At 52.4% G+C, this 27,273-nt stretch overlaps 1 protein-coding gene across 1 annotated transcript in view; it reads left to right on the plus strand.

Moving 5' to 3' along the window:
- Nucleotides 1–2,166: 2,166 nt before the first annotated feature.
- The window catches only part of CCDC13 (coiled-coil domain containing 13), a 28,946-nt gene continuing 3,839 nt past the window's right edge, over nucleotides 2,167–27,273 (plus strand). The window contains exons 1-12 of the mRNA XM_029243521.1: nucleotides 2,167–2,387; nucleotides 4,497–4,645; nucleotides 6,594–6,736; nucleotides 8,323–8,412; nucleotides 12,665–12,781; nucleotides 14,017–14,121; nucleotides 16,247–16,408; nucleotides 17,023–17,199; nucleotides 19,032–19,238; nucleotides 20,775–20,914; nucleotides 21,397–21,480; nucleotides 23,697–23,819. Of these exons, the coding sequence (XP_029099354.1) occupies nucleotides 2,167–2,387; nucleotides 4,497–4,645; nucleotides 6,594–6,736; nucleotides 8,323–8,412; nucleotides 12,665–12,781; nucleotides 14,017–14,121; nucleotides 16,247–16,408; nucleotides 17,023–17,199; nucleotides 19,032–19,238; nucleotides 20,775–20,914; nucleotides 21,397–21,480; nucleotides 23,697–23,819 (1,718 nt within the window). The remainder of the gene's footprint in view (nucleotides 2,388–4,496; nucleotides 4,646–6,593; nucleotides 6,737–8,322; nucleotides 8,413–12,664; nucleotides 12,782–14,016; nucleotides 14,122–16,246; nucleotides 16,409–17,022; nucleotides 17,200–19,031; nucleotides 19,239–20,774; nucleotides 20,915–21,396; nucleotides 21,481–23,696; nucleotides 23,820–27,273) is intronic.

Genomic DNA, 27,273 nt, shown 5'->3' on the forward strand with positions numbered 1-27,273 from the left:
AGTTAAGTTCCCACAAAAACCTGTACATGAATGTTTATATCAGCTTTATCTGTAATAACCCCAAACTAGAAACAGCCCTGATGTCCTTTGACCGGCAAATGGTTAAACAATTTGTGGTACATCCATACCATAGAAAACTACTCAGCAATAAAAAGGAACAAACTGACACATACAACAGCTTGGATGAAGCTCTGGAAAATTATTCTGAGTAAAAAAGTCAGTCCCCAAAGGTTACATATTATATGATTCCATTTATATAACATTTCTGACACGACAAAATTTTAGAAATGGAGAACAGATTGGTGGTCACAGGGATTAGGACCTTTGGGGGTGGGGAGGGAGGAAAGCAGGTGTGGCTACAAAAGCCCAAGAAGAAGAATCCTTGTGGCGATTTAAGTGTTCAATATCTGAGGATGGTGGTGAATATGCAAGCCTAAGCATGATAAAACTGTATAGAACTAAACACACACACAAATGAATACAAGTAAAATTATCAACGTCAATATTCTGGTTGTGATACTGCATTAGAGTTGTGCAAAATGTGAACTGGTGCCCCACCTTCATGCACGTCTGTGGGTGGATGCCTTATGAGGAAAAAAAGAAAGAAAAACAACCGTGAGATATCTGAAGACTTTCTAATTATAAAGACCTGGATATAGCAGCGACTTAAATTGGTAAGTGTCTTTTTAAAAAACCCAAACATACAAGTGTTTTCCACTTTGAAAATAAACCATGTTCACTATATTTTAAATCCTCTAAAATGCAAAAATAAAAACACAGCACTGCAATTCCAGCGCACGAATACAACCATTTTTAACTTTAATATTTCTATGCATTCCTCCGCACTCTTGTTTCTGTTTCTAGAGGTTTTTAATTTTGTTTTTTGTTTGTTTTGGTCGCGCCATGCAGGGCATGCGGGATCTTAGTTCCCCGACTGGGGATCGAACTCGTGCCCTGCAGTGGAAGCGCGGAGCCTTAACCATTGGACAGCCAGGGAATTCCCTCCGTTCTTAGTCTTTAAAAACACAACTTCATTTACTTAGCAATTACTATTTCGTGTCCTGCCTTTTTCACTCACCGTCACAAAATAACCTTTCCCCCCACACTTCCACATTTTCCAAAGACATTCTGAATGGCTACGTTAAATTTCTTGGTAGGATCATTCACCTTAATTCCTCCCAGCAGGACTGCGGGATGCGTATCTTTGCGCAGAACGTTTGGCCCACAAAACTTTTAAAATATGTTCCAGAAGCGGACCACTGGGCCAACTTTCAAGTCTCACACACAAGACGCCCTCATCCGTCAGCCCACCTCGCCTATTTACTTACCGCCTCAACCCGGACCATCTGCGCCTCTGTCCCTTTCCGAACTCCCGGCGACCTCTTGGTTGCCGTAGACTCGTGAGGACGTCACGCAGCGGCGTGGCTGGTTTCCCTGGTGACGGTTGCCGGGGCAGCGCAAGAAGGCGTCTGATAGAGGTGCCTGAGCTGCTGCAGCCCAAGAAGGCAGCAGCGGAGTGACCACTGTAAGTGCGGGGGGGGGGGGGGGTACAGAGGGGCCCGGGCTGGAGCTGGGGGAGCCGGCAGCCACCGGGGCCCTGGCCGGAGCCAGGGCTGCATACCTGTGTAAAGATTTATTGAGCTGTACACTCAGGACTTATGCACTTTACTATGTGTAAATTATTATTCAACCTAAAATTATACCTTAGTTAAAAACAGTAATGATGTCTGAGCCCCATTCCTAGGAATTAAGATTTTAATGGTCCAGGGATGTGCCCCAGCATTGCTATATTTTAGGAACTCCTAGAAGATTCTAATGGTCAGCCAGAGTTGAGAGCCACTGTTTTTAGGGACAGGAAGGAGTCAACTGTTGAATCTGAGTGATGGGGGGGGCAGTATTCTGATGCCATTCGAGGTCTGGTGGCACATTCAGGCATGGGAGGGTGTGTAGAGAGCTGACGCTTAGCTCGGCTCAGCTTTGGCTTTCAGGGGACCTGAAGTGAGGGTGGGTCTTCCAAGCTTCCTCATGGACACATGCAAAGATAAGGAGCCAACTCCAGGCTTGGGGGTTGTAGACAGGGCTGACTATGTGCTGAGCACTCTTGGGAAAGGAGCGGTTTGTGGAGTTTGCTTAGGCTCAGGCTTCTTTTCCTACTCCAAGGGCAAGATGGCAGAGGATGAAGGCTCACAGGACACCTTGAGGCTCCAGTTCAGGGCCATGCAGGAGATGCAGCACAGAAGGTTACAGAAGCAGATGGAGAAACGGAAGGAAAAAGAACTTAGCTTCCAAAGCAGAGTTGATGACCAAAAAGAGCCCGTGGAGATCTCTGATGGCCTCAGCGTCCTCCAAGCCGGGGAGCAGAACTCAAAAACCAGCTTTGAGCAGAGGTAAATGCAAGTTTGGGCTCTCTCAGGAGCACTGCAGGGAGGTAGGGAAGGTGGGGAAGAATGATTGCAGACAGTTCGACAGGCAGGTTGACCAGATGTGTGTTTATCAGCTGAGACCCAGAAGTTTTGACACAGAGATTGTTATTGAAGACTCTTGCATCGGATAAAGGGACATAATTTGACATGAAGTGTATTCAAAAACCACTTAAAGTCAAATGGAAAATTTGAAACTCATCAAGGTGTAATTTATTCACTTGAATTTTCTTACGTAGTCTCTCTTTCGTGAAAAATGTGTTTTGGTTTTTGAGGAGCTGGTTGGCTGGCTCTGATGATTCACAGGTGATTGCTACTCCAAACCTCACCCGCGACTGTTTTCCTGTGTCAATTTCCCTTCCCTGACACATAAAGACACATAAACATACCCGTCCTAAAGAAGCAGTTTATGGATTCCTTGCTTTTATATGGTTGGTGAAACAGTTGAAAGGAGTCCAGAATCTTCTCATTTTGCTTTAAATTTGCCAATGTCACACAGATGCATTGATTTATATTGGTTGTTAGAAGCAGGAGTCTGGATTGAAACAAAATTGTTTTCTAGTCATTTTGCAAAAAAAAAATAAATAAATAAATCACAGCAGTTGTTGAGCTATCTCTTTGCTTCTGGTTTCACCCAGAATCTATCTTCTCCATCTGCAAATTCTACTTTTCATGGTTTCTCGATTTTCACAATGTTCTACTGAAAAATGCTAATTAGGAAAAGACAAAGATTTCTCAATAATTGAAAAAATTCATACAGCTCCTAAATATTAGCTCTAAGTTAACCCCAGACCTATTCCCAAATGATCTTTCCCCAAGTCAGAGAAACTGGAATTTGTGGAGACTTGAGCTGTTGGTAGAATAACACCAACAATAATAATAGCTGTTAGTTAATAATTACTGTTATCTATAATTTCCGTAACTTATTTACTACCTGAGCAACTGCCTCTATGGAGCTGGCTCCATGCCTAATGGTAGAAGTGATCACAGACCCACCAGTCACATGTTCCTCATGTTTTAAAGTTCTAAAAAACTGACTTGCAAGACAATTGTAATATACAAAACTAGCCACCTATTCTGATTTCCTATTGGGTTTACCTGGGAGACCCAGAGACCTGGTCTCAACTCAAGGCTTAGACAATTCCTCTTTCGTCTTCTAATATACATATGCAATTAAGGCTATAAACTTCCTTCTAAGTATCACTTTAGCTGCTGTTCACAAGTTTTCATACATATTGCTTCTACAGTCAATCCGTTCTAAATGCTTCATAATACACATTATGATTTCTCCTTAACCCATAAATAATTTAGGAGTGTGTGTATGTGTGTGGTTTTTTGTTTTTTTTTTCAGTTCCAAGCATATGATGGGTTTGGAGTTCTGTGTTTTATTTTATTTTTGTTCTCTGTTTAGTATTGATTTCTAATTTTAGTCAATTGCCATTAAGAAAATGGTCTGTATAATGTCCATTATTTGGAATTTGCTAAGGTTGCCTTTGAAGCCTAAATTATAATACATCTTTATGCATGTTCCATGGATGCTGGAAAGGAGTATGAATTCTCTGGGTGGGGTTTTATATAGCTCTGTTGAATCCGTAGTAAACCATGTTATTGAAAACTTCTTTCTCGGGCTTCCCTGGTGGCGCAGTGGTTGGGAGTCTGCCTGCCGATGCAGGGGACGTGGCTTCGTGTCCCAGTCTGGGAGGATCCCACATGCTGCGGAGCGGCTGGGCCCGTGAGCCATGGCCGCTGAGCCTGCGCATCCGGAGCCTGTGCTCCACACGGGAGAGGCCACAACAGTGAGAGGCCCGCGTACCGCAAAAAAAATAAAAAATAAAAATTGGCACATTTAAAAAAAGAAAAACTTTTCTCCTTTCACTTGTGTGTGTGTCCTTAATCGTTCAGTTGTGAGAACAGTGTATTAAAAATCTGCTCACTGAGATTCCCTTAATTTCTCATTCCTATTTTGTACAGACCAGTTCTTATCTCCACCCAGTGCCCAACCAGGTACAATAAACCTGGGCTGTGGAGGCCTGACCCCTGCCCATCGGTTCCTGTGATTCTGCCTTTGCCTTGCAGGATGCTTGAAGACGAGATCGAACGGCTTCGGGATCAACTCAGGGAAACAGTGGATGAGAACGGGCGATTGTATAAGTTGCTGAAGGAGAGGGACTTTGAAATCAAACACCTCAAAAAGAAAATAGAAGAGGACAGATTTGCCTTCACAGGTAGCTCCACCGCTGTTGCGACAGTTTCTGCTCTGAAGTCCAGGTGGGCTGGCCCAGCTGCCATGGAGGCAGCGTGGGTGACCCCGCTGCGACTCATGACAAGAGTTCTCCGTGATGCTCGCTACATGTTCGGTGGGCCAACGGCACCCATTCTGTCTGGATGCTCTGGCTCAAACACTGCATCATGGACGCGAAAAAGCCCCAGTGGAAGTAGGCATTTACTCTACACCACTTGCTGTTGCTGCTCCAGAAGGGTGGACAGGACAGGGGAGTTCGCTCTTCTGGGAGGAGTTCCTGGGATCCAGCAGCATGTACAGTGGACCTTGGCCCTTCAGGTCGGAGTTGGACCTTGGTTCTGTTGCTGGAGACCTTGACCCTGTGGGTCTGTTAGGGACCTTGGCTTTGTGGGCCTGGAGATGACCTTAGCCTTGTGGGTGTGGGCTGGACATTGACCACTGACCCTGTGGTTATGAGCTAGACCTTGTTCTTACAGATCTGGTGGGGACCTTGGCCCTGATTGTCCTCTGCTCGATGTATGCCCGTTGAGCAATTCCCAGGTGGTTGACTGAGAAAGCACAAAGTCAGTGCCAGCCATCACAGAGGGCATGATGCCTCACCTGGCCTCTGCCAGAGCGTCTCTCTATGCCTTTGCTAGTAAATGACTTTAAGAGTAGGTGCACCCAGAGGACCAGTGCTGAATTGAAAAGCAAGGGGAATCTGGTATCTTAAAGGCCCTTGATAGCCTGTTGTGCTTCCCTCCATTCTTTGGCCTCTTCTGTCTAAAACAAAACCACACTGAACAGAAGATAACACCTAACCTGGCTCGGGGTTCAGATGCGAAGGGGCAGCTTTTGCAAGGGTGTCGAGAAGTTGATGGGCTCTGGGGAGAGCAGGAGATGCCTCCTCACCCCAGGAGACCTGGGAGACAGGGCCTGCTCCCTTTTCTCCAGCCTGCCCCACGTCCTGTCTTCTGCCGCTTCTGCTGGTGTGCTCATGGCCTCATCTGATTGCCGGCCCCGAGCCTCCCTCAAGACCTCTTAAATCCAGTCCTCACTCAGAAGTCCCCATTTCTGATTTCCAACTTCACGTTTTGAAGAGAAAAGTCTGACAGTCTCAGTTCATGTTTTTAAACCAGGCTACAGTGACAGGCTGCTGACAGCTGAAGAACTGGTTTACCTTTGGGTGGACTTTTAGTGTTTGCTTTAGTTTAGTTTTTCTATTTCTTTGTACAATTTTTTTAGTGATTGCGCTAGCGCTTACAACACACATAACTTTTCATGGTCTACTTAGAATTAATGTTTTACCACTTCAGGTGGAATGAAGAAACTTGACCACCATATAAGTCCCTTTACCCTCCCCCCTTATCATACAGCTTTTATATGTATTATGTCTGTATATGTTGAACATCCTGTCAGACTATGCTATCATATTTGCTTTCAACCATTATACGTTTTAAAAAAACTGAAGGTTGCAAAATAGTCTATTATATTTACCCAGATATTTTAGCATTTCTGTGCTTGCCCATTCGCTGATGCCCCCATTATCATGGGGTTGCAGCTTCAAGAGTGGGGCTTGTCTGGAGACAGAGGTGGGAGAGAGCCCTGGCTTGCTCTCAGCCCCACTTCCTGCCCTTCGGACTAGAGAGGGCTTCTCTTAGACTTCTTTCTGATGTCTAGTTCCAGGATTTGTAATGCTTTGGGGTCCTGGGAGGAAAACATAACCAGAGAACTCACCACTGGACCATTTGTATTTCTAGGTTTGGTTTCCTTCCCCAGGTTCTTCCTCCTTTTCTCCTGATGTGTCCTAATCCTCTTCAACAGACACGAGGTGGCCAAGGGCAGCTACTCATCGTTGCCCAAATCGCTGCTGGCCCAGGCCAGCAGCAGCAAGCCTGTTCGATGTGTGGGCCTGTGTTTTTAATTGACCTTACCGTTTTCCTTCATTTTAGGGACGGCTGGTGTGGCGGGGGATGTGACTGCCACCAAGATCGTTGAGCTGTCCAAAAAGAACCGGGTGCTGATGGCAGAGTCCGAGGGTGCGAAGACCAGAGCGAGGCAGCTGAGCAACCGCATCCAGGAGCTGGAGCGAGAGGTGAGGGGCCTCAGGCGCCCCTGCCCCGGGCTCCCTGTACCCCACGCCACTCCTCCAGAGAGGGAGCACACTTAGATGCTGTAGGTCCTTCCCAAGGACTGGTGGGTCAGTGTTTGCAATGAGTCCCTCAGTCTCTGTCATATCCTGAGAGGGGAAAGTGTCGGGAAGCAAGGAGGACGCAGGCGATGGAGAGATAGCCCGACATAGCAAGGAGGACGCAAGCTTGGAGCCTGACCAACCTGGGTGTGAATCTCAGCTCCACTACTGACTTGTGTTGTGACTTGGAGCCAGGTATAAGCTCTCCGTGCCTCGGTTTCCTCCACCTGTCACGTGGCAGTTATAACGGCACTCACCCCAAGGTTTTCTGAGGATTAAATGACTTAACACTGTAAAATGCTTAGAACAGTGCCTAGCAGGTAGTTAGCACCAGAAAGGCATTGTTGAATAAATTAACAGGGATCCTTGCTAATCTGAAGCTAGAGCCAGGAGCGTTCCACCAGTTCGTCTCACTTTTGTCCACCTTCCTCTTTCTGCTGCCCCTACCTTCCCACAGCTGATGACAAACCCCTCCAGTCGAGAGAGGGCACAAGACCCAGCAGTTCATGGTCCCTCAGGAGCTAGGGTGAACCTACGCAGCTTCTCCTTATGTGGCTGGAGGAGCAGAGGCTGGCAGAGGTTAAGAGGCTTTCTCAAGTCACACAGCATGTGGTGGTGCCGGATTTCAAATCCAGTTCTGTTGCTCTCCAAAATCCTCCACAGTCATTACACTTGGCATTGAATTAGACCTTCTTTATTCTACAATGTATTTTTTGAGAATCATCGCAGGCTCTGGGCCAGGCCCTGGGGAGACTGTGGGGAGCAAAATAGGCTTGGTCCTTGCCCTCCTGGAGACAGACCAGCATCGAGGGCCCCTTAGAGGGGGGAGTATGCACAGTGGGTCCCTGGAGGATGAGAAGGGGCCAGACTCGGAGGGGTGGGGGAGAGGCCTTCATGCAGAGGACCCAGCAGGTACAAAGTCCCTGAATAGGAGTAAAGGCCTGAAAGGGGACCAATGTGGCCGAGCTTGGAGCAGGATGAGGTCAGAGAGGTGGGAGGGCGGGTCGTGCCCAGCCTTGTCAGACAGGGATGGTCTTTGTGTGAAGGACAACTGGGAAACCCTTAAAGGGTTGGTTGGCTGTCTGTGTACAGCAGTGGTCTTGGCCACCAGGCCATGAGCCTGAGGGGCAGGTTTCTCAGTGTCTCTGACCTTGTCTCCTCAACTGCAATGTGAAGTCCGTAGTTCCTTTTCTCTCCGCCTCCCAGGCTGTTGTCAGATGCAGACCATGGCTGCAGAATCATTATTTACTAAGCTGTTCGTGAATCCTAGGCTACGACTGGGGAGTGGGGCAGACAATCAGTTAAACCCTCTCCCATCGCAGGGTGCCTTGTAAAGGAGAGTCCTTCCATTCATGGGCCTTAAAATGAGCTGAAGGGACGGACTGCTGAGATGCGTGACCACACATCAGACGGCAGCACCAGAGCCCTTCACTCAGGCGCCGCAACTGCTGAGCAGGATTAAATATTAAGTGCCAGGTTTGCTTTTTCAGCTGCAGATGGCCCTGGCCAGGCTGCCGGCCAAGGGAGCCACCGACGCAGGAGCCAAGCTGCCGAAGGCCCAGATGGGAGACAGAGCCTTGGTATGAATTCTCTTCTGTGCTGGGGAGTGTGTGAGGCAGCCATGGGCTTGGGCCTCCCCTCTTCCATGGGGGCGTAGGTGCCTCTGTCCAGCATCCACCCCATTACTGAGCCAGTGCCACCATTGCAGCATCCTCAGAGTAGCCATCAGGGGACAGTGACCAAGCCTACTGTCTGAGGCCAAGAATGCCCCAGTGAAGGCTGGTGAGGGGTTAACTCTGATTTAGTCCCCAGAGAGGGAGGTCAGGAGGGGCCTGAGGACCCTGGAATCCTAGAATTTCAGGACCAGGAGGGAAGGAAAACCTGATCCAATTAGCCTCCTGCTCTCAGCCCAGCTGTAAAGGATGTCCGTTACAGCATCCTTACTGGAAAGACATCCAGCCTTTCTACCTTAACCCAGGGATGGGGAGCTCACTCCTCAGTGGAACCCTGTTTTTTGCTGGGGCAATCCATATTGTAAGAAGTCTTCCCTTTGTGGAACTCCAAATCTACAGCGTAAAAGTGACTATTGGGAATGGGGCTGTTCCCAAGATTCCAGTTTTTCTAAGCCAATGAGCCTCCACGAAACTCAGGGCATGGGAATTGCAGCTCCGTGAAAGGAAGGCAGTCTGACCCAGTGGGCCACCTGGGAGGAGCATGGAGCCCAAGCCAGACAATAAATAGCTCAGAGTCTCAAGAACATCCCAGGAGGCCTCCCCTTGGTTTTCTTTTCTTTTTTTTTTTTTTGGCCACACCTCATGGCTTATGGGATTTTAGTTCCCCGACCAGGGATTGAACCTGGGGCCTCAGCAGTGAGAGCACCAAGTCCTAACCACTGGACCAGCAAGGAAATCCCCCCATGGTTTTCTTAAGAAGCCAAATGAGTTGGTGAAACAGAATCCAAGCCTCAGGACTCCTAGTTCAGTGCCCCTTTTCCACCCAATCTTCGCTGTTGTCTATGACTCAAGATCAAGCCGCCTCATGCCTGTCTTGAGGAGAATACTGCCCTCGAGTGATGGGCCCCTCAGGTTCCAGGTCAGGGGTGAACATGTCTCCTGAAGGCTAGCCTTGTGTAGATCTGTCTCATTGCTGGGGAGGCAATGGAGGGGCTCCGCCCTCAGCAGACGCTAGACTGAGTGTCATTCAGTGCCTTTCCCAGCTCTGAGGGGCACTTCTAAGCTGCCCCTTGTTTATCCATACCTCTGACTGGGGCTGTCCTAAATGGGAAACTACTTGTTCAGTCACTTGTTGAGCCTGACAGAATGTTCTGAGCCCTGGAACACAGAGAATCAAAGACAGGCCCACTGTCCACAGGGGGTTCAAGAGGGGATATAAGTAGGCATATAAAGGAAGGAGGGGGACAGGGCCTTCAGAGAAAGCCCCTAGGCCCTGAGTTCACAGAGGGAGCACACGCTCCACCTGAGGCAGCCAGGAGGTGGGATGGACGAGGGCTTCCTCAGGTGGCCTTGCTGGAGCAGGAAGATGGGGGTGGCCTTTCCAGCAGAAGCAGTACAAGCTCAGAGCAGGAAAGCGTCAATATTCCCATTCTGTTTGTTAGCCGGGCATCAGCGGGATAACGTTTGGCTGCAGCCCAGGGGCCCTGACAGGGAAAAGGGGAACATATCAAAACAAAGTCACCTGTGGATGGAGGCCTTGACGGTAGCTGGGGTAGGAATTCCGACTTCATTCTGTGGCTGCAGGGAGCCTGGGAGGTTTCTGATGGAAGAGTGCATGGTGGGTTGCAGTCTCCGTTCCTCAGGACACGTGTTTTCCCGGGCATCTTCTGATCAGAGAGAGGACAATAGCCATGTCCCCCTCGTTAGACTGTTCAGGGCGACCCAAGCCTGGGCCATACTCCGGAGCCTGCAGGCTCACCCCACATCCCAGTCCAGAGCTCCAAGCACATTCCAGAGTGGAGCTGAACGCCCTCACTCTGCGTGGGGCCTCATGAAGCTGTGGTGTGAGTGGCCTTGGCGCTATCTGCTCCCATGGACACCATTTCCGGTATCGCCTCAGAGGAAACAGCGCGGGGTGGGGGAAGGGCGTGCCAGGCCCAAGACACCCACAAAGGCTGTGAAATCTCACTCTGGGCAGAAACAGCTCTGAAATGTCAGGCAGGTAGGGTTGGCTCAGTTTCCTGGGAGGTGGAGGTCTGGGGCCTGGCAGAGCAGAGGGGGTGATGCCTTCCCCAGAACACCATGTGGCCCTCAGCCGCCTTTGCCAGCTGCCCACCCGAGCCAGGTTATGCCCCCCAGCATTGCTCCCCGTCAGAATCTGCCCCAGAGGGCATCCTTTACATGTGTTATCCCATCAACACTCACATGTACCCCGGAGGCTGGCATAACGTGCCCCCATTTCACAGAAGAGGAAACAAGGCTTGGAGACAGTCGTTGCCGCCTGGGTCTCAGATCCGGATCCAGTTGGTGTGCTCTTTCCGTGCCCTCAGGCTCCCAAATGCTCTCACGGCTCCTGCACCGCCAACCACCAGAGCCAGCGGGGGGCTCACGGCACCGAAGATCTGACAGGCAGGGACTGTTGCTTCCCAACCCAGGGCAGATTCAAAGCAGCACCTTAGCAGGGGAGCAGACAGGCTCCCAACAGCAGTGGAGAGGGATGGCATACAGCCAGGCGGCGGAAGGACATGCAAAAATATAGATGAAAGAAAGATGGGGCTTCCCTGGTGGCGCAGTGGTTAAGTGTCCGCCTGCTGATGTAGGGGACACGGGTTCGTGCCCCGGTCCGGGAAGATCCCACATGCCGCGGAGCGACTGGGCCCGTGAGCCATGGCCGCTGAGCCTGCGCGTCCGGAGCCTGTGCTCCACAACGGGAGAGGCAACAACAGTGAGAGGCCCGCGTACCGCAAAAAAAAAAAAAAAAAAGAAAGATGCATGTATGTTTTATGTAAATTCCCAATTTGCAAATTCTGCTCACACTGGTTACTCTGTTTAGCCTCCTGGGGGTGCTGTGAAGAAGCAGCCACTTCCTAGATGAGAAGACCGGATGAGTCCAGGTCTTCTGGGGCCTGTGTGCAGGTCTAGTTTCCTTGACCAGTGGTTTTCAGCGGGGCTGCCCAGAGCCTCTGGGGTCCATGGAACTCCCCAGACCCAGTCTTCTGGGATCTATCTTTCACACTAGCGTTCACAGGAGGTTTTGTCTGTGGCTACTAAGGAAAGTTCAGAAAGCCACTGCAGTACCCATCCTGTTTCCCAGAAGTCTAGTCCACCTGATCTGTTGGGACAGGAGCAGATGGTCTTAGTGTCATTGCCTGATGGGACACACAACCCACCAACCAATGTTTCTGTCACCACGATGCCCTGGCATCAGCAAAAGCTTATATTGGGAGAATCAGCCAGTGCAAAGGAAGGACCAGGCCTCTAATCCCACTTCTGTCACCCCAACCAGCTGTGTGCCTGTGAGGCCATGTTATTTCCCTTCTCTGGACCTTATCTGCATCACCTATGGAAAGGGTTTGAATGGGCTGACCTTGGAGTCCCTTTAATGTCAAAGTTCTGAGGGTTTCAGGAACTTCTATTTAAGTCATAAATGGGGAACACATTTGAGAAAAGTTTCATCCAAATAGTTTAAATGAAATATTGTTTTAAAAAAAGACTTTGCTAAGAGTTCCAGCAGGCAGAGTTTTCATGGTTCCTGCAGTTCTTCAAGCCACAGAAATGGAGCATTTGGGGGATTAAACTGGGTCCTTATTTCTATTCAGTGAGCTCATTGCCAGGAAAGGGAGCCCAAGGCCCAGTCTGACAATTCTAGGAGAGGAAGGGCCCAAGTTGGGATGGTCATGGCCCTCCTGCCAAGCTGGGGCCGCCTTCGCTAAAGGAGCCAGCGCCCCTCTTCATCCTGAGTGAGGATGGATTTGCTGTGACGCCAGTCTCTGAGCACAGCAGAGCCCACAGCCTGGGAGTGTCTGGGAGCTGGGAAGCAGCTTCATCCAGATGCTCCCTGTCTGCGGCCACCACCCACATCCACCTGTGTGCGCCACCCTCGGAGCACAGGGCTCAGCCCCCAAAGCTGGGCTGCCGGGATCCACATCCACGCTCCCCCTTACCTACCAGGTCCCCCAAGCCGAGGGGTCACCCCCCTCCAGCATCTGCTCTGCATCGGTAACGGAACCTACCTCAAAGGGGTTGTGAGGATGAAATAAGTTCCTCCTTGTCAAGCACTTCGTGTGGTACCTGCACATACCTGGATAAACGGGGGCTGTGATTATTGTTACTATCTAGGCCTCAAATGACTGCTCTCCCTCCTGTCTTTCCCAACTAGCAGGACAGCCCAGAGGTGAAGGTCTTGCAGGACAGGCTGGCGGCCACAAACCTGAAGATGAGTGACCTCCGCAACCAGATCCGGGCTGTGAAGCAGGAGCTCCGGATGGCCCAGAAGGTATTTCCCGGCCAGGGTTCGGGTCCTCGTGGGTGGGCCTGGGACTGGGAAGGTCATGGCTGGGACAATGGCTTCCATTCAGGAGCTGGGCCCCGCGAGCATCATGCTGCTTGTTCTGGGTCAGGGCTCAGATCCAGTAACTTCCTTCCAGCCCTTGAAACAGACCCATCAGGTGAGGGTGGTTGCCGGCTGCCTGCATGACCCTGCACAGAAGCCCTTGTGGTGCCCATCCAGCCCTGGATGGAGGAGGACAGTGCTGTCCACCCTGGAGAGGCCCTTCAACCTTCCCTGTGCTATGTGCACCCCGATAGATCCTGGGCAGCTCCTTAATAAGCCACCTTGGACTTGGAAGCCTACCGAGACCCGTCTCCTGCCCTCTGCTGTCTGTAATATTAGAAAATGTGAAGGTTGTTTGTGTGTTCAAGGCCCCTTTCAAAGGAAAATGCTCGGACTTCGGAGGCAGGCCCAGCTGGTTCATTATTTATTTTTATTTACATAGTGAATTCTCTGGCATTTGTACCACCAGCAGCGGTTCCTGCTGGAACCACTCAGACCAGCCAAGATTTCCAAAACAGAGTTCTATTGTGGAAACAAGCACCAGAGACTTGGTATGCTAGATGGGTTTCCGTGACAGGCTGCAGAGGGGCCCAGGGCACAAGCTGGGGTGTACTGTTTCCACCTCAAAGCCTCGAAGTTGGGCCTGAACACCTCTCTGCAACAGCCACAAAGCTGGGCCCTTCTGGAACCAAACATCCCCAAGTGACATTCGGTAGCCCCCCCTTCCTTGCTGCACTCAGACATGGCCCCTTGTCAGTGGCTTTGCACGGAGGGCGAGGCCCTGTGGTCGTGTCCTCCCTGGAGCCATCCAGAATGATCTCCGTTCTGGGTGACACGTGAACAAATTTGGAGCAGGTCTTGGTCAACTTTGTGGTTCACTCATCCCAGAATGTGTCAAGGGCAAGGGGCCCCACCTGGGCATTGTCAGCAGTTCCTTGTCTGCCCTAAGCATCACCAAGAAGTGCTGGGGATGATGGGTTCAATGCTTTCCCAGGGAGAGCTGCTCTTGGAGCGTGGTCAATTGGCCTTTGAGGCGGGGGAAGGGGGAAGGTTGTGCAGGTGGAGGCCGGGCCTTCGGGGAGCCCCACGCACCCAGCACTGTTTCTGCGCGTGCAGCAGCTTTAGGGCTGTGGCAGAGCCCTCTCTCCCGGCCATACTGAAGGCCTCACCTTTTTCAGGTTTTAACCAATGAGGTTGGGGAAGATGTGAACATCCAGCAGCTCCTGTCCTCGCCTGGGACGTGGAGGGGTCGAGCTCAACAAATTCTCGTCTTGCAGAGCAAGGTGAGTGAGTCATCAGACTTCTCCTGGCCCTGAACGTAAGGCTTGAAATGCCCCAGAAAGACCCACGCTGAGCCACATTAGAGACACAGAACCCGAAAATGGCCTTTAGGTTCTGCAGAGCGCACTTGCAGGGCTGTTGTTTCACGTTCTCCCCAGCCAGCCTGATTTTCATTTGTTGTTAAGTGAACAAGCATTTATATGACACTACATACCAGGCACTGGCGCTCAACAAATACCAGAGCCTCTGATTTATTTTACTCCAGGCAGATTTTTTTCCCCTGGTTCATGTAAATTTGCGTGACTGTTGTAGGCTTTTTCCGGTTTTGTCCAGATGCCTGTAGGCTTTTGAAGGTTTTAATTACCACCCCCCCCCAAAAAAAAACTTAGCCTGTCTCCCTCTTTACGCTTTAAATATTTTGGAGCACCTCTAGAGGCTAGGAACAGGGGCTCCGCAGCCGGACTGCTTGGCTTCAAATCTCAGCCCACCACCCACCAGCTGTGTGGCCTTGGGCAAGTTGCTTCGCCTCTCTGTGCCTCAGTTTCCTCCTCTGTGTACTGTGGATAATGACAGTGCCTACCCCACAGCGTTGCTGGGAGGACTGAATGAGTACAGACGTGTAAATTGCTTACCACAGGGCCTGGCATGGAGGAAACACCGTCCGAAGGTTAGCTGTACCAAGAAACCAAGAGTCACACAAATAAGTGTGTCGTTTCCACTATTTGCCAAGTGCATTGCCTTCATTCCCAGGTTCCCAGGTGGCTTTTCCCCTCAGGGTCTCCTGTGGGATCCCTGAAGCCAACATGAAGGGGGAGAGGTCTCTGAAAAACTGTGGTTAACGACCACTGTGTGGCCTTGTGGTTCAAGAGACCTGAGTCTGAGTCTGGCCTCAGCCACTGGTCTCTAAGTTTGGTGTCTTTGGGCAAATCTCTTCATCTCTCTGGGTCGCAGTCTCCTCACCTGTAAAATGGAAATAATAATGCCTTCCTTGTAGGGTTGTTGTGGGTTAAATGAAATATCGTTTGGGAAGTGCCCAGCACAGTGCCTGGCCATAGTAAACACTCAACACATTAGTTATTATTGTGAGTGTTGTTAAGCTGTGTAAACAAATGGTTAAAAGTAATAGTACTGTGTTCTTTAACGTTTAAATGGAATTACCACACGGTGCCACACGAGGGCACTGAAACGTGCTTTCAAAGCCACACTGAGGCCCTTTACCAGGGATCCTAGTGAATTTTGCCCCTGGCTCAGGTTTACCCAACTTTGTTCCATCATTTATGTTGCGTTGACGTGGAAATCAGGGTTAGAAGGACCCTAGGAGTTATCCACTTTAAACCCAGTGTGATACAGCCGTGGTTCTGTCGGATGACATCCACCTCCCCTGTGCTGAGGGCTTCACCCAGGACATTTTGGGGTTTCCCGAAGTTGCCTAATCCTAGAAATCACCCGTAGCACTTGTTTAAAATGCAGATCCCCGAGTTCTTCCCCTGGAGCTCTGACGTGTTGGTATGGAGTGGGCCCCAAGATCTGTCATCCCAAGAAGCGTCTTGGGGATTCCCAGGCTCAGACAACTTCAGGGTACTGAATTCTCCTAACGACATTACGCAGGCCTCTCCACAGATGAGGGACCTGAGATTCAGAGAAGTTAAGTAATCTGTGCACAGTCACACAGCCGGCGAGGCTTTGAGCTGGTCTCCCCGATTCCAAACCCTGCCCGCCCTCTGCAGCATCTCCTCCAAGTGGCCAGGAGCCCGTAGCCTCCCGAGGAGCCCGCCCGGGCTTGGGTGGCCTGTCAGCTCTTCCTGGTACTAAGACCTGCTATCCTTTCCCCCCCAAGCTCCTGGGGCTACACATCTCCTTCTTGGCCTCAGAGATAGGGCGATTTTTCTCATTTACTTTGAAGTCTCTCTTTTCCAAGCTTAACCTCCCTAGTGTTTCCCCTTGTTTTGCTCAGGATGCCACCGCAGGTCCCTCCCATCCGTCCCCCACCCCGGCCCCTCTCCTAGGGACCTCCACGTCCACCTGGAACCATGTTGTCCTCTGTCTAGTGGGGTCTCCTGTCGCATCACAGGGCGGCCCCTCTGAGGGTCGAGTCTGACTGCAGACCTGTTGTGGAACCACCCTCAGGTTCGAGAGCTTGAGAAACAGCTGGGACAGACTCGGAGCCGGTCGGTAGAAACGGCCAGTGACGAGCTGTCTGTCTATCCCGATCCAAGGAAGCTGTCGGCACAGGAGAAAAATCTGCGGAGGATCCACAACCTGGAGAGGGAAAAACAGGAAAGCTGGGAGGTAACGTGTGCCTGGAAGGGGGTCAGGGGCGCCTGGGGCCAGGAGACCACGACCACCCCTGTGAGGACTTGGAGGCTCTGGGGTTCGGGGTCACCTCTGGGCATGTTCCTCACATCCTGTCCATCCACCTTGAGCTGCCTGACGGGTTCCTCACCCAGAGCCCATTTCATGGACGTCGGGTGGCCGCATTCTGGCTGTTTTGGAGATACTGGACCCGAAACCAGCTCTTGGTGGAATGAGGCACTTCAGTTTGAACCCTAGGCTTGGCGCTGTCCACTGAAGCATGGCTTTTCTCTTTTTGCCTCTCAGGCAGGGATTGAGGGTCCTCGGGAGGACACACCCAGCGTTGGCCAGTGGGTTTCCTCTCGTGTCCGAGTCTGGCCCCTGTGTTCTCGGGCTGTCATCCATCTGGGTCACGTCCATCATGTGCTTGGGCTGCCTGACACCCCGGGAGGCCGAGGCTGGGAGTCAGGGCTCCGGCTCCACTGACTTGCCCTGTGACCTCAACAAGTCCCCTCCCAGCTCTGGCCTCACCAGCGAGTGAGAGCAAGCGCTCAGCCGTGGCCCGAGTCCCACTCAGCCCTGCAGCCCGTGACCGTGCCCTCTGGTTACAGAAACTTGCAGCGGAGCGGGATGCCCTCCAGAGAGAGCTCGAGGAGCTGAAAAAGAAGTTTGAGGGCGTGAGGTCCCGGAACAAGGTGCTGTCGAGCGAAGTGAAGACCCTCAGGAGTCAGATGGGGACCCTCGTGGAGAAGGGCCGGCATGACGACGAGCTCATCGACGCCCTCATGGTACAGCCACCTCTGGGACCCCTGCCCCACCCAGAGGCCTGTGACCCAGCCCCAGCTCCCCCGGAGCCCTCCCTCACCCCAAAATGCCACCTGCATAACCCGGGAGCTCATTGCCTCCACTGGGCCCAGCCCCAAAGCTTGGCTGCAAGTACGGGAGCAACTCAGAAGCTGCCCGAGGGCCAGTACAGGTCGCGTTATGTGAGGTTGATGCCAGGCACAAGCCACTGCACCTGTGGACCCCGAAGGGGAAAGAAGAGGATGGGGGGTCAGCAGACGGGATTACACCCTGGGATATTTCTCATGGAGGAACGGAAGGGACAGCTGAGGGGGGCGCTGGTGCATATCCTTGTCTGTGTGACAGCATACAGCAGCCCCGCTTCTGGGCACGTGGGGTGTGGTTTATAATGGTGAGTCACCAAGATAACCCTTAGGGACACATAATCCCATTTCACGGATGGGGAAACCAAGGCTCTAATTGGCTAGATAAATCATCCAAGGCCACACAACTGAATTCAAACCAGATTTATCTGATCGTAAAACCTCCTTTGATTAACAAAGCCGCACTGCTTTCCTGACCCTAGCCTGGCCTTTTCTCTCTGGGGCCTGAGCCACCCCAGGGTTTTGGTCTCTGAATTCCTAGCTGTGCCCACAGGCCCCTGGGGTGGTCATGACTGGCTTGACGGTGGTGCAAGGGGGAACTGCTGCTGGCTTAGGCATGCCTTGGTCCATAATAATTCACCAGGCAGTGTGGTGGACAGGGCACAAAAGACCTGAAATCTGGGCCCCCTCTGTTCATAACTCACTGTGTGATTCTAGGCTAATTGCATCCCCTCTCTGAGCCTCAGGTCTCAGTTTTTATTTTATTTTTATAAATTTATTTATTTCATTTGTTTATTTTTGGCTGTGTTGGCTCTTCATTGCTGTGCACGGGCTTCTCATTGCGGTGGCTTCTCTTGTTGCGGAGCACGGGCTCTAGGCGCACGGGCTTCAGTAGTTGTGGCACTCAGGCTCAGTAGTTGTGGCTCGCAGGCTCAGTAGTTGTGGCGCACGGGCTTAGTTGCTCCGCAGCATGTGGGATCTTCCCGGACCAGGGCTCAAATCCGTGTCCCCTGCATTGGCAGGGGGATTCTCAACCACTGCGCCACCAGGGAAGCCTCAGCTCCCAGTTTTTAAATAAGGTGTGGCCTGGATGTCCATTGAGGTCCCTGGGGCCACTATTCTTTGTCACTGAAGGTGCATGGTGAGAGCTGCAAACAAGCCCTAGTCCTACCATTCACCAGCAGTGTGTCCTGGGCTCTCTGGGCCTCCATTTCCTCCACAAAGAGGTGAAGACAACGCCCTCACCTGTTCCAGGTCGCCAATATGGTCCTTCCCAGCCCCCAGGCAGGAAGCCTCCACCCCAGAGGTCTCCTTGGGAGCATCTCCAAGGATGGGGCCTCCATCAGGTGCTGAAGGATCCGTGGTGAGGGGTCCAGGTACTGCCTTCAAAGGTGGTCTTCCAGCACAGTGGGATAGGGCTTCTTTTTACCCACTGGCTGAGGGGCCACCATCTGAGCTGTTTTCTGTTGTCCCGAGAGCCGCTTAGATGTCCTTCTTAGCCTCGATCTCAGGGAGAAAGAAGTTGAGGACAGGAAAACCTGGTTGAACCCCGCCCTGAGGACAGGCAAGGTGTTCCTCCTGCTTCTCAGGGAAACACTAGCGTCCCACTGTTAGGCTCCCGAGGGAGCAGGGAAGGCGTGGGAGCTGTGGGTGGAAGGAGGCGGTCTTCTCTCATGTCTTCTTTACTCAGGGCCGTGGCTGACCCTCACCTACCCTCCCACTTGGCCCCGCAGGACCAGCTGAAGCAGCTACAGGAGATTCTGGGCAGTCTGAGTCTGCAGGAGGAGAAGACGCGAGCGTCCAAGCACCACTTGGACCAGCAGCTCAACAATGAGGCTCAGCAGAGCAGCAGCCTCGTGGCCCAGCTGCGGGCCACGGTGGCTGAGCGGGAGGCCAAGGTGCGGCAGCTGGAGGTGGAGATCGGGCAACTCAGTATGCAGGTGAGTAGGGCGCTGGCTCAGCCCAGCATCCATTCCCAAGTCCTGGCAAGTCCATCTAGTATCCAGAGAAACCTCAGCCACCTCCCCTTCTCCCCACCTGCCTTCACTTGGGCTGCGCCACGTCCTACCTGGTCCCACTTTGGCCCCCTGCTTCCATCTGGCTCCCCGGCCCATTGTGCACACAGCTTTCCTCTCGAAGGGACACACCAGATTGTCTCCCTGCTCCACATAGAACCTGTCTGTGGCTCCCCATCACTACCCACCTCACCCAACCCTCAAGGGTTCGGGCTCCTGCCAGCTCACCCTCTCCCTCCCCAGCTGTGGCCTTCGTCCTCATGGTCCAAGATGGTGGCCACAGTGCCAGCCTTTACGTCCACATTCCAGGCAGTGGGATGGCAGAAGGGAAGCCACGCTCCTTCGTCCAGTTTGCAGGGCACCATGTGACTAGCTCCTGCTGTCCCCCCAACCCTGAATCATCTCTTCACTCCCCACTTTCCACAACTCCGGCCATGTGAATGCCATTTAGCTCCTCCATGGCCTTACTTTCTCCCTACTCTGGGCCTGTGCACATGCCTGAAGCACACATCTTCCCTTTCCTCCCCCTCAACCTTTGGATCTTATTAGTCAAGAGCTCCTCCAGGAAGTTCCAGGGCTCCCATTCTGGGTTACGTGCCCCTGCACTCCTAACTCCCTGTACATTCCCAAGCCAAACTTTGGTCATGCTGTGTGATCAATTTCCTGTTTTCTCCCCCAGCCTCTCCTTGAGGGGGAAAAGGCCATGGTGCCTGGCCCAAGACTGAGCACACAGTAGTTGCTCAGTCAATGCTCGTCTAAGGAGTGAGCTCCTGAAGATATTTTCCCTTGGCAGAGGCCTGGAAGGAACAGCATCTTCACCTCACCGCTGTCCTGGCTCCAGGCACACAAAAGAAGACTGATTCTCACCTCAGAGGCCCCCGGACAGCTGGGGCCAAGCACTACCCCACCAGACAAGCTGGCACACACTGAGAGTTTTCTCAGGATGGGCAGGGCTTGGGGGACAGGCCAGGTTGTTTGGGGCTCACGCCAACTGGCCCACCGTTGATGGCAGCCTGACCTCCTGCTGGGGGTCCTGCAGTGCTCCTCCTTCAGCCGGCCCCACCAGCCATCCGGAAGAGGGAGGGATGGGGGAAGGTCTGAGTGTCTCCAGCTGACAAAGGCCAGTGGCCTCAAGTCACACCTGGCATTCATCCATGTGGGTGGGGCTACCTAGAGAGGTGGGCCTGTCCCCATACTTCCCCCTGGGACCTGAATGTGGAACAGCTTCCTGGCCCGATCACCCTCCTTTGGCCATGAAGCTCCCTTTCTGAAGAGAGGCATTATTAGCTGTCATTATAATGCAAGGAGCGCCTTCACCAAACAGGCCTCGCTTTGCACTCCTGAAAAGAAGCCTCTTTCATATCTCCTGAAAGCCCCAAAATCAAGCCAAGGCCCCCTCCTGCCTTCTCCAGGCCTCTGAGCCAAAGCCCTGAGAATGGAACCCACATCTGTTCCCTGCAGTATCTTCGGAATAAAGGAGTAGGCAAGGGGTCCAGTGGGCCCGAGGTCAACCCGGCCTCCGCCAAGTTCCCCGAGGACCCGGGCCTGACCAATTCCCCGGCCTCAGCAGGCGATCACGCTGGCAGGCTTGTATCTTCTCGGTAAGAAAAAGTGGGAGGGGTTGGAAAGTGAATAGTAATTATTCAGAAGAAAGGATGGGAAGCCACGGGTGCAATTTTACGATGCCTGTGGTGTTGTCCTCCCAAAGTGGGGCGGGGTTGCGGGGGGCTTCCGTCAGCCCTGCATCTGCATGAAGGAGCCAGTTAGGTCCAGTATTACTTCAAGAGCGTTTGGTTGTAGCTCCCTGTAAATTCCTCTCCCAGCTGGCCTCGAATCTCACCCGCTTCTAGGATTCTCAAACACACCTGTGTTGGATTGTTCGAGGCTCTGATGTCCCCTGCTCCTGTCTTGTTTTAAGCGAGCAAGGGTTCTGGAAAGGAGGGCAGCAAATCCACAGGGCTGCTGCAAGGGCCAGTGCTGGCCCCCTCCTCTGGCTCCCCAGTGCCCTGCTGGCCCCTGCTCCCCTCCCAGCTGGGCCCAGGCTGCCTGCCCGTGGTGATGTGCCTGTTCCGCCTTCGCACAGCTCTGTGACCAGCCTGGGCCACACACTGGTGGAATCTGCTCTCACGTGGCCTTCCCTGCACAGTCCTCACGGGCCCTCACCCAGGTAGGAACCCAGGCCCCCCACCCCGGGCCCTCACAGGCCTTCCCATCCTTGACTGCTCAGTCAGTATTGCCATCCCATTACAAGGATGGGAAACCGAGGCCAGGCCAAGTCCAGGGACTCTTCCAAGGTTCCATAAGGACATGGAGGGTCAGGGAGGTCCAGTGCCTTATCCAATGTGATAGGGCAAGTGGCTTCAGAACTAGAGTCTTGGTCTAGTGTTCCTTCCCGCTACCACAGAGTTAACACGAGGAATCTTCCAGGGCCTGGAGCCCAGCACCTTCCCTTGCCTCCCCTTGCGCATTGAGAGTCCATCTCTAGGGGGAGAATTTCACATCATATGGGTTCCCACTTTAAGCCACTGATATCCCCTCAGCTCTCTGGCCCCCTCTTTGTTGATAGAATCAAGCCTTAGGGCTTAAATGGGCCCTTGTTCTTCCTGCCAGCTCACAGACAAAGGGTGGCTTTGTCCTGCCTCGGAGCCCTGTCCCGAGCCCCACCCACTGTCCACTGGAGCTACGCTCCGGCTGTCAGCTGCTTCTCCCACCCCTCGGGCAGGTCAGTTCAGGTTCCGGTCGAGCCTCTGAGGGGCCCTCATCTCATGTTTGACTTGCTGTGTGGCTCCGTCAAATCGGTCCTCCTTGGGCTGCTGTTCCCCAAGAAGTGCTTGGGATACTTCTGGCCTGACATTTGGTAGCACAGGTACCCATGGGCCAAGGCCACCCCTGCAGATGCCCCATCCAGCAGCCTGGGGTCACAAGGGCACTGGGAGAGAGGGGCCCAACTCTGAGCCTCAAGGGCCCATGCCACACTCTTCCAACACCACAAGGAAAACAGACAGGCTCTGTCACTCTGAGGTGGTTGTCACAGTAGTAGAGGCAAGAAGATGGACAAGATGCCCCCAAGGTCCCTTCCAGGCTTATGTGGCCATGACCTTTGCACTCCACAGGGATACAGGAGCCGATGTGCCCTGGGCTGCCCAGACTGCTGGTTCTTAAGCTTGTTTCTTCCACCACACACAAGTATTTACTGAACCCAACCGTGTGCGGGCCCCTGCCCTCACGGAGCCTACAGTGCTCTCCCGTCAGTGACAGGACAGACGTCCACGGGGTGGGAGTGACCCCAGAGAGCGTGTCTGTCAGGGCTGGCGTGGCGGCTCTGATGGGGTGCCTGGGAGGCAGGCGGGGCAAGGGGATCAGCTCCTCCCCCAACGCGTGAGATCACAGGGGTGACTGGCGTAGGGTTCCCCACTGCGCTGTGCACACAAATCAGCTGAGGATCTGCCGGGTTAGATGCAGGTTCTGATTCCGCAGGTCAGATCCTGCAGGAAGTGGGATCCTGCAGTTCCAACAAGCTCCCAGGTGATGCCACAGTCACTGGCTCAAAGACCACACTGAGCGGCAGGGCCTTAGAGTGTATTTAGGAGCCAGAAAATGGAGGAGCCTGTAGTCCTCAGAGCCCATCTCAACCAACCCCTGTTGAGAGGGAGGACTGCGGCCCCGCCCTCCCCATGTCCTGTGATTCTGGAAGAGCGAGTCAGCATCACCAGGGTCTCCCTGGGAAGGGCGAGGGCAGAGCAGAAAGCAGCTTGGCACTCGCACATGGGCTCTGGGGGCTTGGGGTGGGGGGCAGAGCTCACCTTGGGTCCCAACCCCAGCCAGCAGGTAAGGCCCAGTGGTGAGGAGGGAACCGGTGATGGGCTGGATCAGGGCTGGAGAAAACTGACCAAATTACAAAGCAAGTGTCCAGGGTCCAGGAAAGTGGACTGGGCTTGGGGCCATGCCAGGAGATACAGGAGGGCCAGGACAGGCTGACAGGGAGACAGAGGCTGGGCCTACCTGACACTGAGAAGGGTGGTCAGGTTCCAGGCCACACAGGTTCCCAGGGCACCCCCAGGTCCCCAAGAGCCAACTTCCATAGCCGCCAGACTAATTCCAGGCCCCTACAGGGATTGGATGGACAAAGGTGCTGATGGAACTACAGCCCTGCTGGGGTCTGGCTTTGGAGCCAGCCAAGTGAGGTCTAGAGACTTCAGCAGGCCCAGGAATAGTAAACTGAGAAGAAGCCAACGGAAGAGGCCGGGAGGGGCTGGATTGGCTGCTTCTCTCTGGCACCCTCTGAGGACCCCTGAATGCCCTTCCAGCCCCTCCCACCACCATAGGGATAAGCATCTCTTCAGGTAACCCTTAAATGACCTCTGTCCGCACCTTGGTCCCCAGGTTCTCGGACTCCCCAGAACAAAAAGCCTGGCAGACACAGGTGACAGAGTTCAAAGCCCTGTGGCAGGCCGCTGAGGTGGAGCGTGACCGGCTCACCGAGTTTGTCACCGTTCTGCAGAAACGGTAACACCTGGCGCCAGGGATGCACTCTCACGGGCCTAGGTGGGCTGAGGGTGGGCAGCCTGGCCCAAGGGCATCCCTCTTGGACAGAGGCCAGGCCGCGTCCATGACTGGGTCCACCTCACTGGTGAGTCTGGTTCCCACAGTGTTGGCCCCGGGCATTCCCAGCCACATCTCACGTGACCCTCAAGTGCCCCTCTGCCTTGGGGACCCGTTGTCACACTTGTGGTTTGCCCTGTCCTACATGCCCCCCGTAGGACAGTTGCATGCAGGTGGCTGTGAGGTGGGCATCTCAAGGGAGGGACTCTCTGCAGTAGGTAAATCAGTCGGATCAACTCACCAGTAATGAAGATCTTGCATGAGCATGGCACTGCACTCGGTGTCACTGGCGGCTTTGGTGGGAAGAAGTCCCAGGCTAGACTGAGGTCTGGAATTACAAAGAGGAAGAGAGCCACTGATAGATGGGGAGCTGAGACTTCCCTGGTTGGGGGAGGAAAGTATGTGGCCCAAGGCAGTGGACCAGGGGGTTTGGTTTCCTCCAAGGGGTTGTTGACAGATTTCTATTCAGATAAATCAGTGTTCCTTGCTCAAGTGACCCTTTTGGCAAGAACTGTAGGTGCCCAGGCCAACACATGGCCCAACGGTGTGAGCTCCGCACTGAAAAATATAAAGGACAACACTGAATGTCTGCCTGAACAGGCCGTGTCACATGTCAGTCAGGGCTCTTTGGTGACAGACAATAGAAACCAATTCTGGCTAAATTAAGGGAAAGGAGAGCGTGGGAAGGTGCTGGCCGACTCCAAAGTACTGCCCTCCTTTGCAGGGCAGAAGAGGAGCCCAAGAAGATCCAGGGACCTTGGTAGCAGGAACCCTTGAGTGGTCTCTCCTGGGCCACTGGAACGATGTAGGCCCAGTGGCTTTCAGTTCTTGTGCCAGTGGTTTCTAGGAGAGAAGGTCTAGCTGGCCTGGGGTGGCTCACACGTCCAGCCCTGGACACAGGCCAGGCACCCTGACTGGAAGGACCTCCAGGTGCTGACATAATGGAGGAGGGGTGGGAATTCCCTGGCTGTCCAGTGGTTAAGGCTCCGCACTTCCACTGCAGTGGGTGTGGGTTCGATCCCTGGTCAGGGAACTAAGATCCTGCATGCCGTGCAGCGCGGGCAAAAAAAAAAAAAAAATGAAATGGAGGAGGGGCAGCTTGCCAAAGGGAAAGATGGAGTACAGTCACCAAAGGAGCTGGGGTGCTGGGATGGCCACTCCCTAAGCAGTGAGGAGTGATCAGCTTTGTTTTCTTTTCAGTAGAAAAGAGAGGATATGAATTGCAGACATGCTCAAGCAAATGAGAAAAAGTAACATTAATTCTTTTTCTGTCATTGAAATATAATGGAGGGCTTCCCTCCATTATATTATATGGTGCAGTGGTTAAGAATCTGCCTGCTAATGCAGGGGACACGGGTTCGAGCCCTGGTCTGGGAAGATCCCACATGCCGCAGAGCAACTAAGCCTGTGCACAACTACTGAGCCCGCATGCCACAACTACCGAACCCCGTGTGCCTAGAGCCCATGCTCCGCAACAAGAGAAGCCACCGAAATGAGAAGCCCGTGCGCCGCAACGAAGAGTGGCCCCCGCTCGCTGCAGCTAGAGAAAGCCTGTGCACAGCAATGAAGACCCAATGCAGCTAAAAATAAATAAATAAATTTATTTTAAAAAGAATAAATAAATTTAAAATATATATATATAGTGGATAATACAAGCCTCTAACCTATCCAATGGAAGAAATATACCCAATTATGACTTTCTCTATCAATTCCTTTGAGTTTCTTTTTTTTTTTAATTTAATTTATTTAATTATTTATTTTGGCTGTGCTGGGTCTTCGTTGCGGTGCGGGGCTTCTCCAGTTGCGGTGCAGGCTTAGTTGCGGTATGTAGGATCTTAGTTCCCTGACCAGGTATCGAACCCCGGCCCCCTGCATTGGGAGCGCAGAGTCTTAACCACTGGATCACCAGGGAAGTCCCTCCTTTGAGTTACACCTGAGTTTTGGGGCGGTGGATTTGTGCATCAAGGTGACTTGGTTATCTACTGCTGCACCATCCCAAACCCAGTGGCCTCAAACACGATGGTTTATTCTTTCTTACCATTCTGTGGGTGGCCTAGGTAATTCTGTTTCACATCATGCCACCTGGATCACTCACATGCCCCGTTCAGCCAGCTCAGCAGGGGCACCTCCATTCTCCTGTACGTGGCCTCTCTCTCCATGTGGTGCCTCATCTTCCAGGGCCTCTGGGATGAGGGTGGGGCAAGCAAGGCGCCTAGGGCACAAAATTAAAGAGACACTCACCCTCAGAGTCATGCGTGTGTGATTCTCTCTCAGCTGATACCCTAGAGCTTTGGGGGAACTGAATTTTATTTAATTTTCATTAGTTTTTAGTTTTTTTCATTAGTTTTTGATGGACCGTTAGGTTATTTTAGTCTTTTGCTTTTGCAAATAAGTTTCAAGGAACAAGCTTGAACAGGTTGTGTTAGTAGCTATGTACTATGCTGGCATACAGTTTTGTGTTGGTAGTTGTGTTCTTTTCAAAACTGTTACCATTCTGTTCCTTCTTGACTCTTCACCAAGGTGGGAAGAGCACTTCCTCCAACACTGCACATACACGTCCAGGCTTCCGCTCTGATTTGCATGTGTGTATGTACGTATGTAATCCTTTGCTTGGGTGAGATCTCTTGGGACAGTCCTGGCCTTCTAGCTGAGCCTTCAGTATCACAGAAGTCTGAAATGCCATACCTAACCACAAGAAGGACCTTAGCCCCAGCCTCAGTGAAAGTAATCAGATCCTTTAGTAAAATAACCAAATAACAAGTTCTTCAAGGCCCATGAATTCATGACAGGCATATAGAGAATAATAATAATAATAACAAACAGAAAGCAATCACTAAATCCAGGAAAAGCAAGCAAATAAGAAAGAAAATGTAATCATGAGTCTGAATAATCTTCCTAGTGTAACCCCTCGTGGTAGACAGGATTTTGTCCTCAGTGCCCTTCACCCCGCTCTCGTGCCTGTGAATACTTTATGTTATATGGTAAAAGAGACTCTGCCGATGTGATGATCGTTATGGACCCTGAAATAGGAAGATTATCCTGGATTACCAGGTGGGCCCAATCTAATCACTTGAGCCCTTAAAAGCAGAGAAATTTCTCCAGCCCGGGCCAGAGAGATGCTTCAGAAGAAGTTAGAGTCAAAGCATGAAAAGGGTATCTGGCTGGCTTTGAAGATGGAGGGGGCCAAGTAGCCTCTAAAAGATGAAAGTCACCCAGCTAACAACCAGCAGGAAACAGGGATTTCAATCCTTCGGTTGGAACTGAATCCTTCCAACAACTTGGACGAGCCTGGGAGCAGATGCTCCCCTGGAAACTCCAGGTAAGAGCCCAGGTCAGCCAACACCTTGATTGATTTTGG

This window comes from Monodon monoceros, unplaced genomic scaffold (genome assembly GCF_005190385.1).
Source record: "Monodon monoceros isolate NGI ecotype Baffin Bay Population unplaced genomic scaffold, NGI_Narwhal_1 Super_Scaffold_3, whole genome shotgun sequence".
In the NCBI taxonomy this organism is placed as follows: domain Eukaryota; kingdom Metazoa; phylum Chordata; class Mammalia; order Artiodactyla; family Monodontidae; genus Monodon; species Monodon monoceros.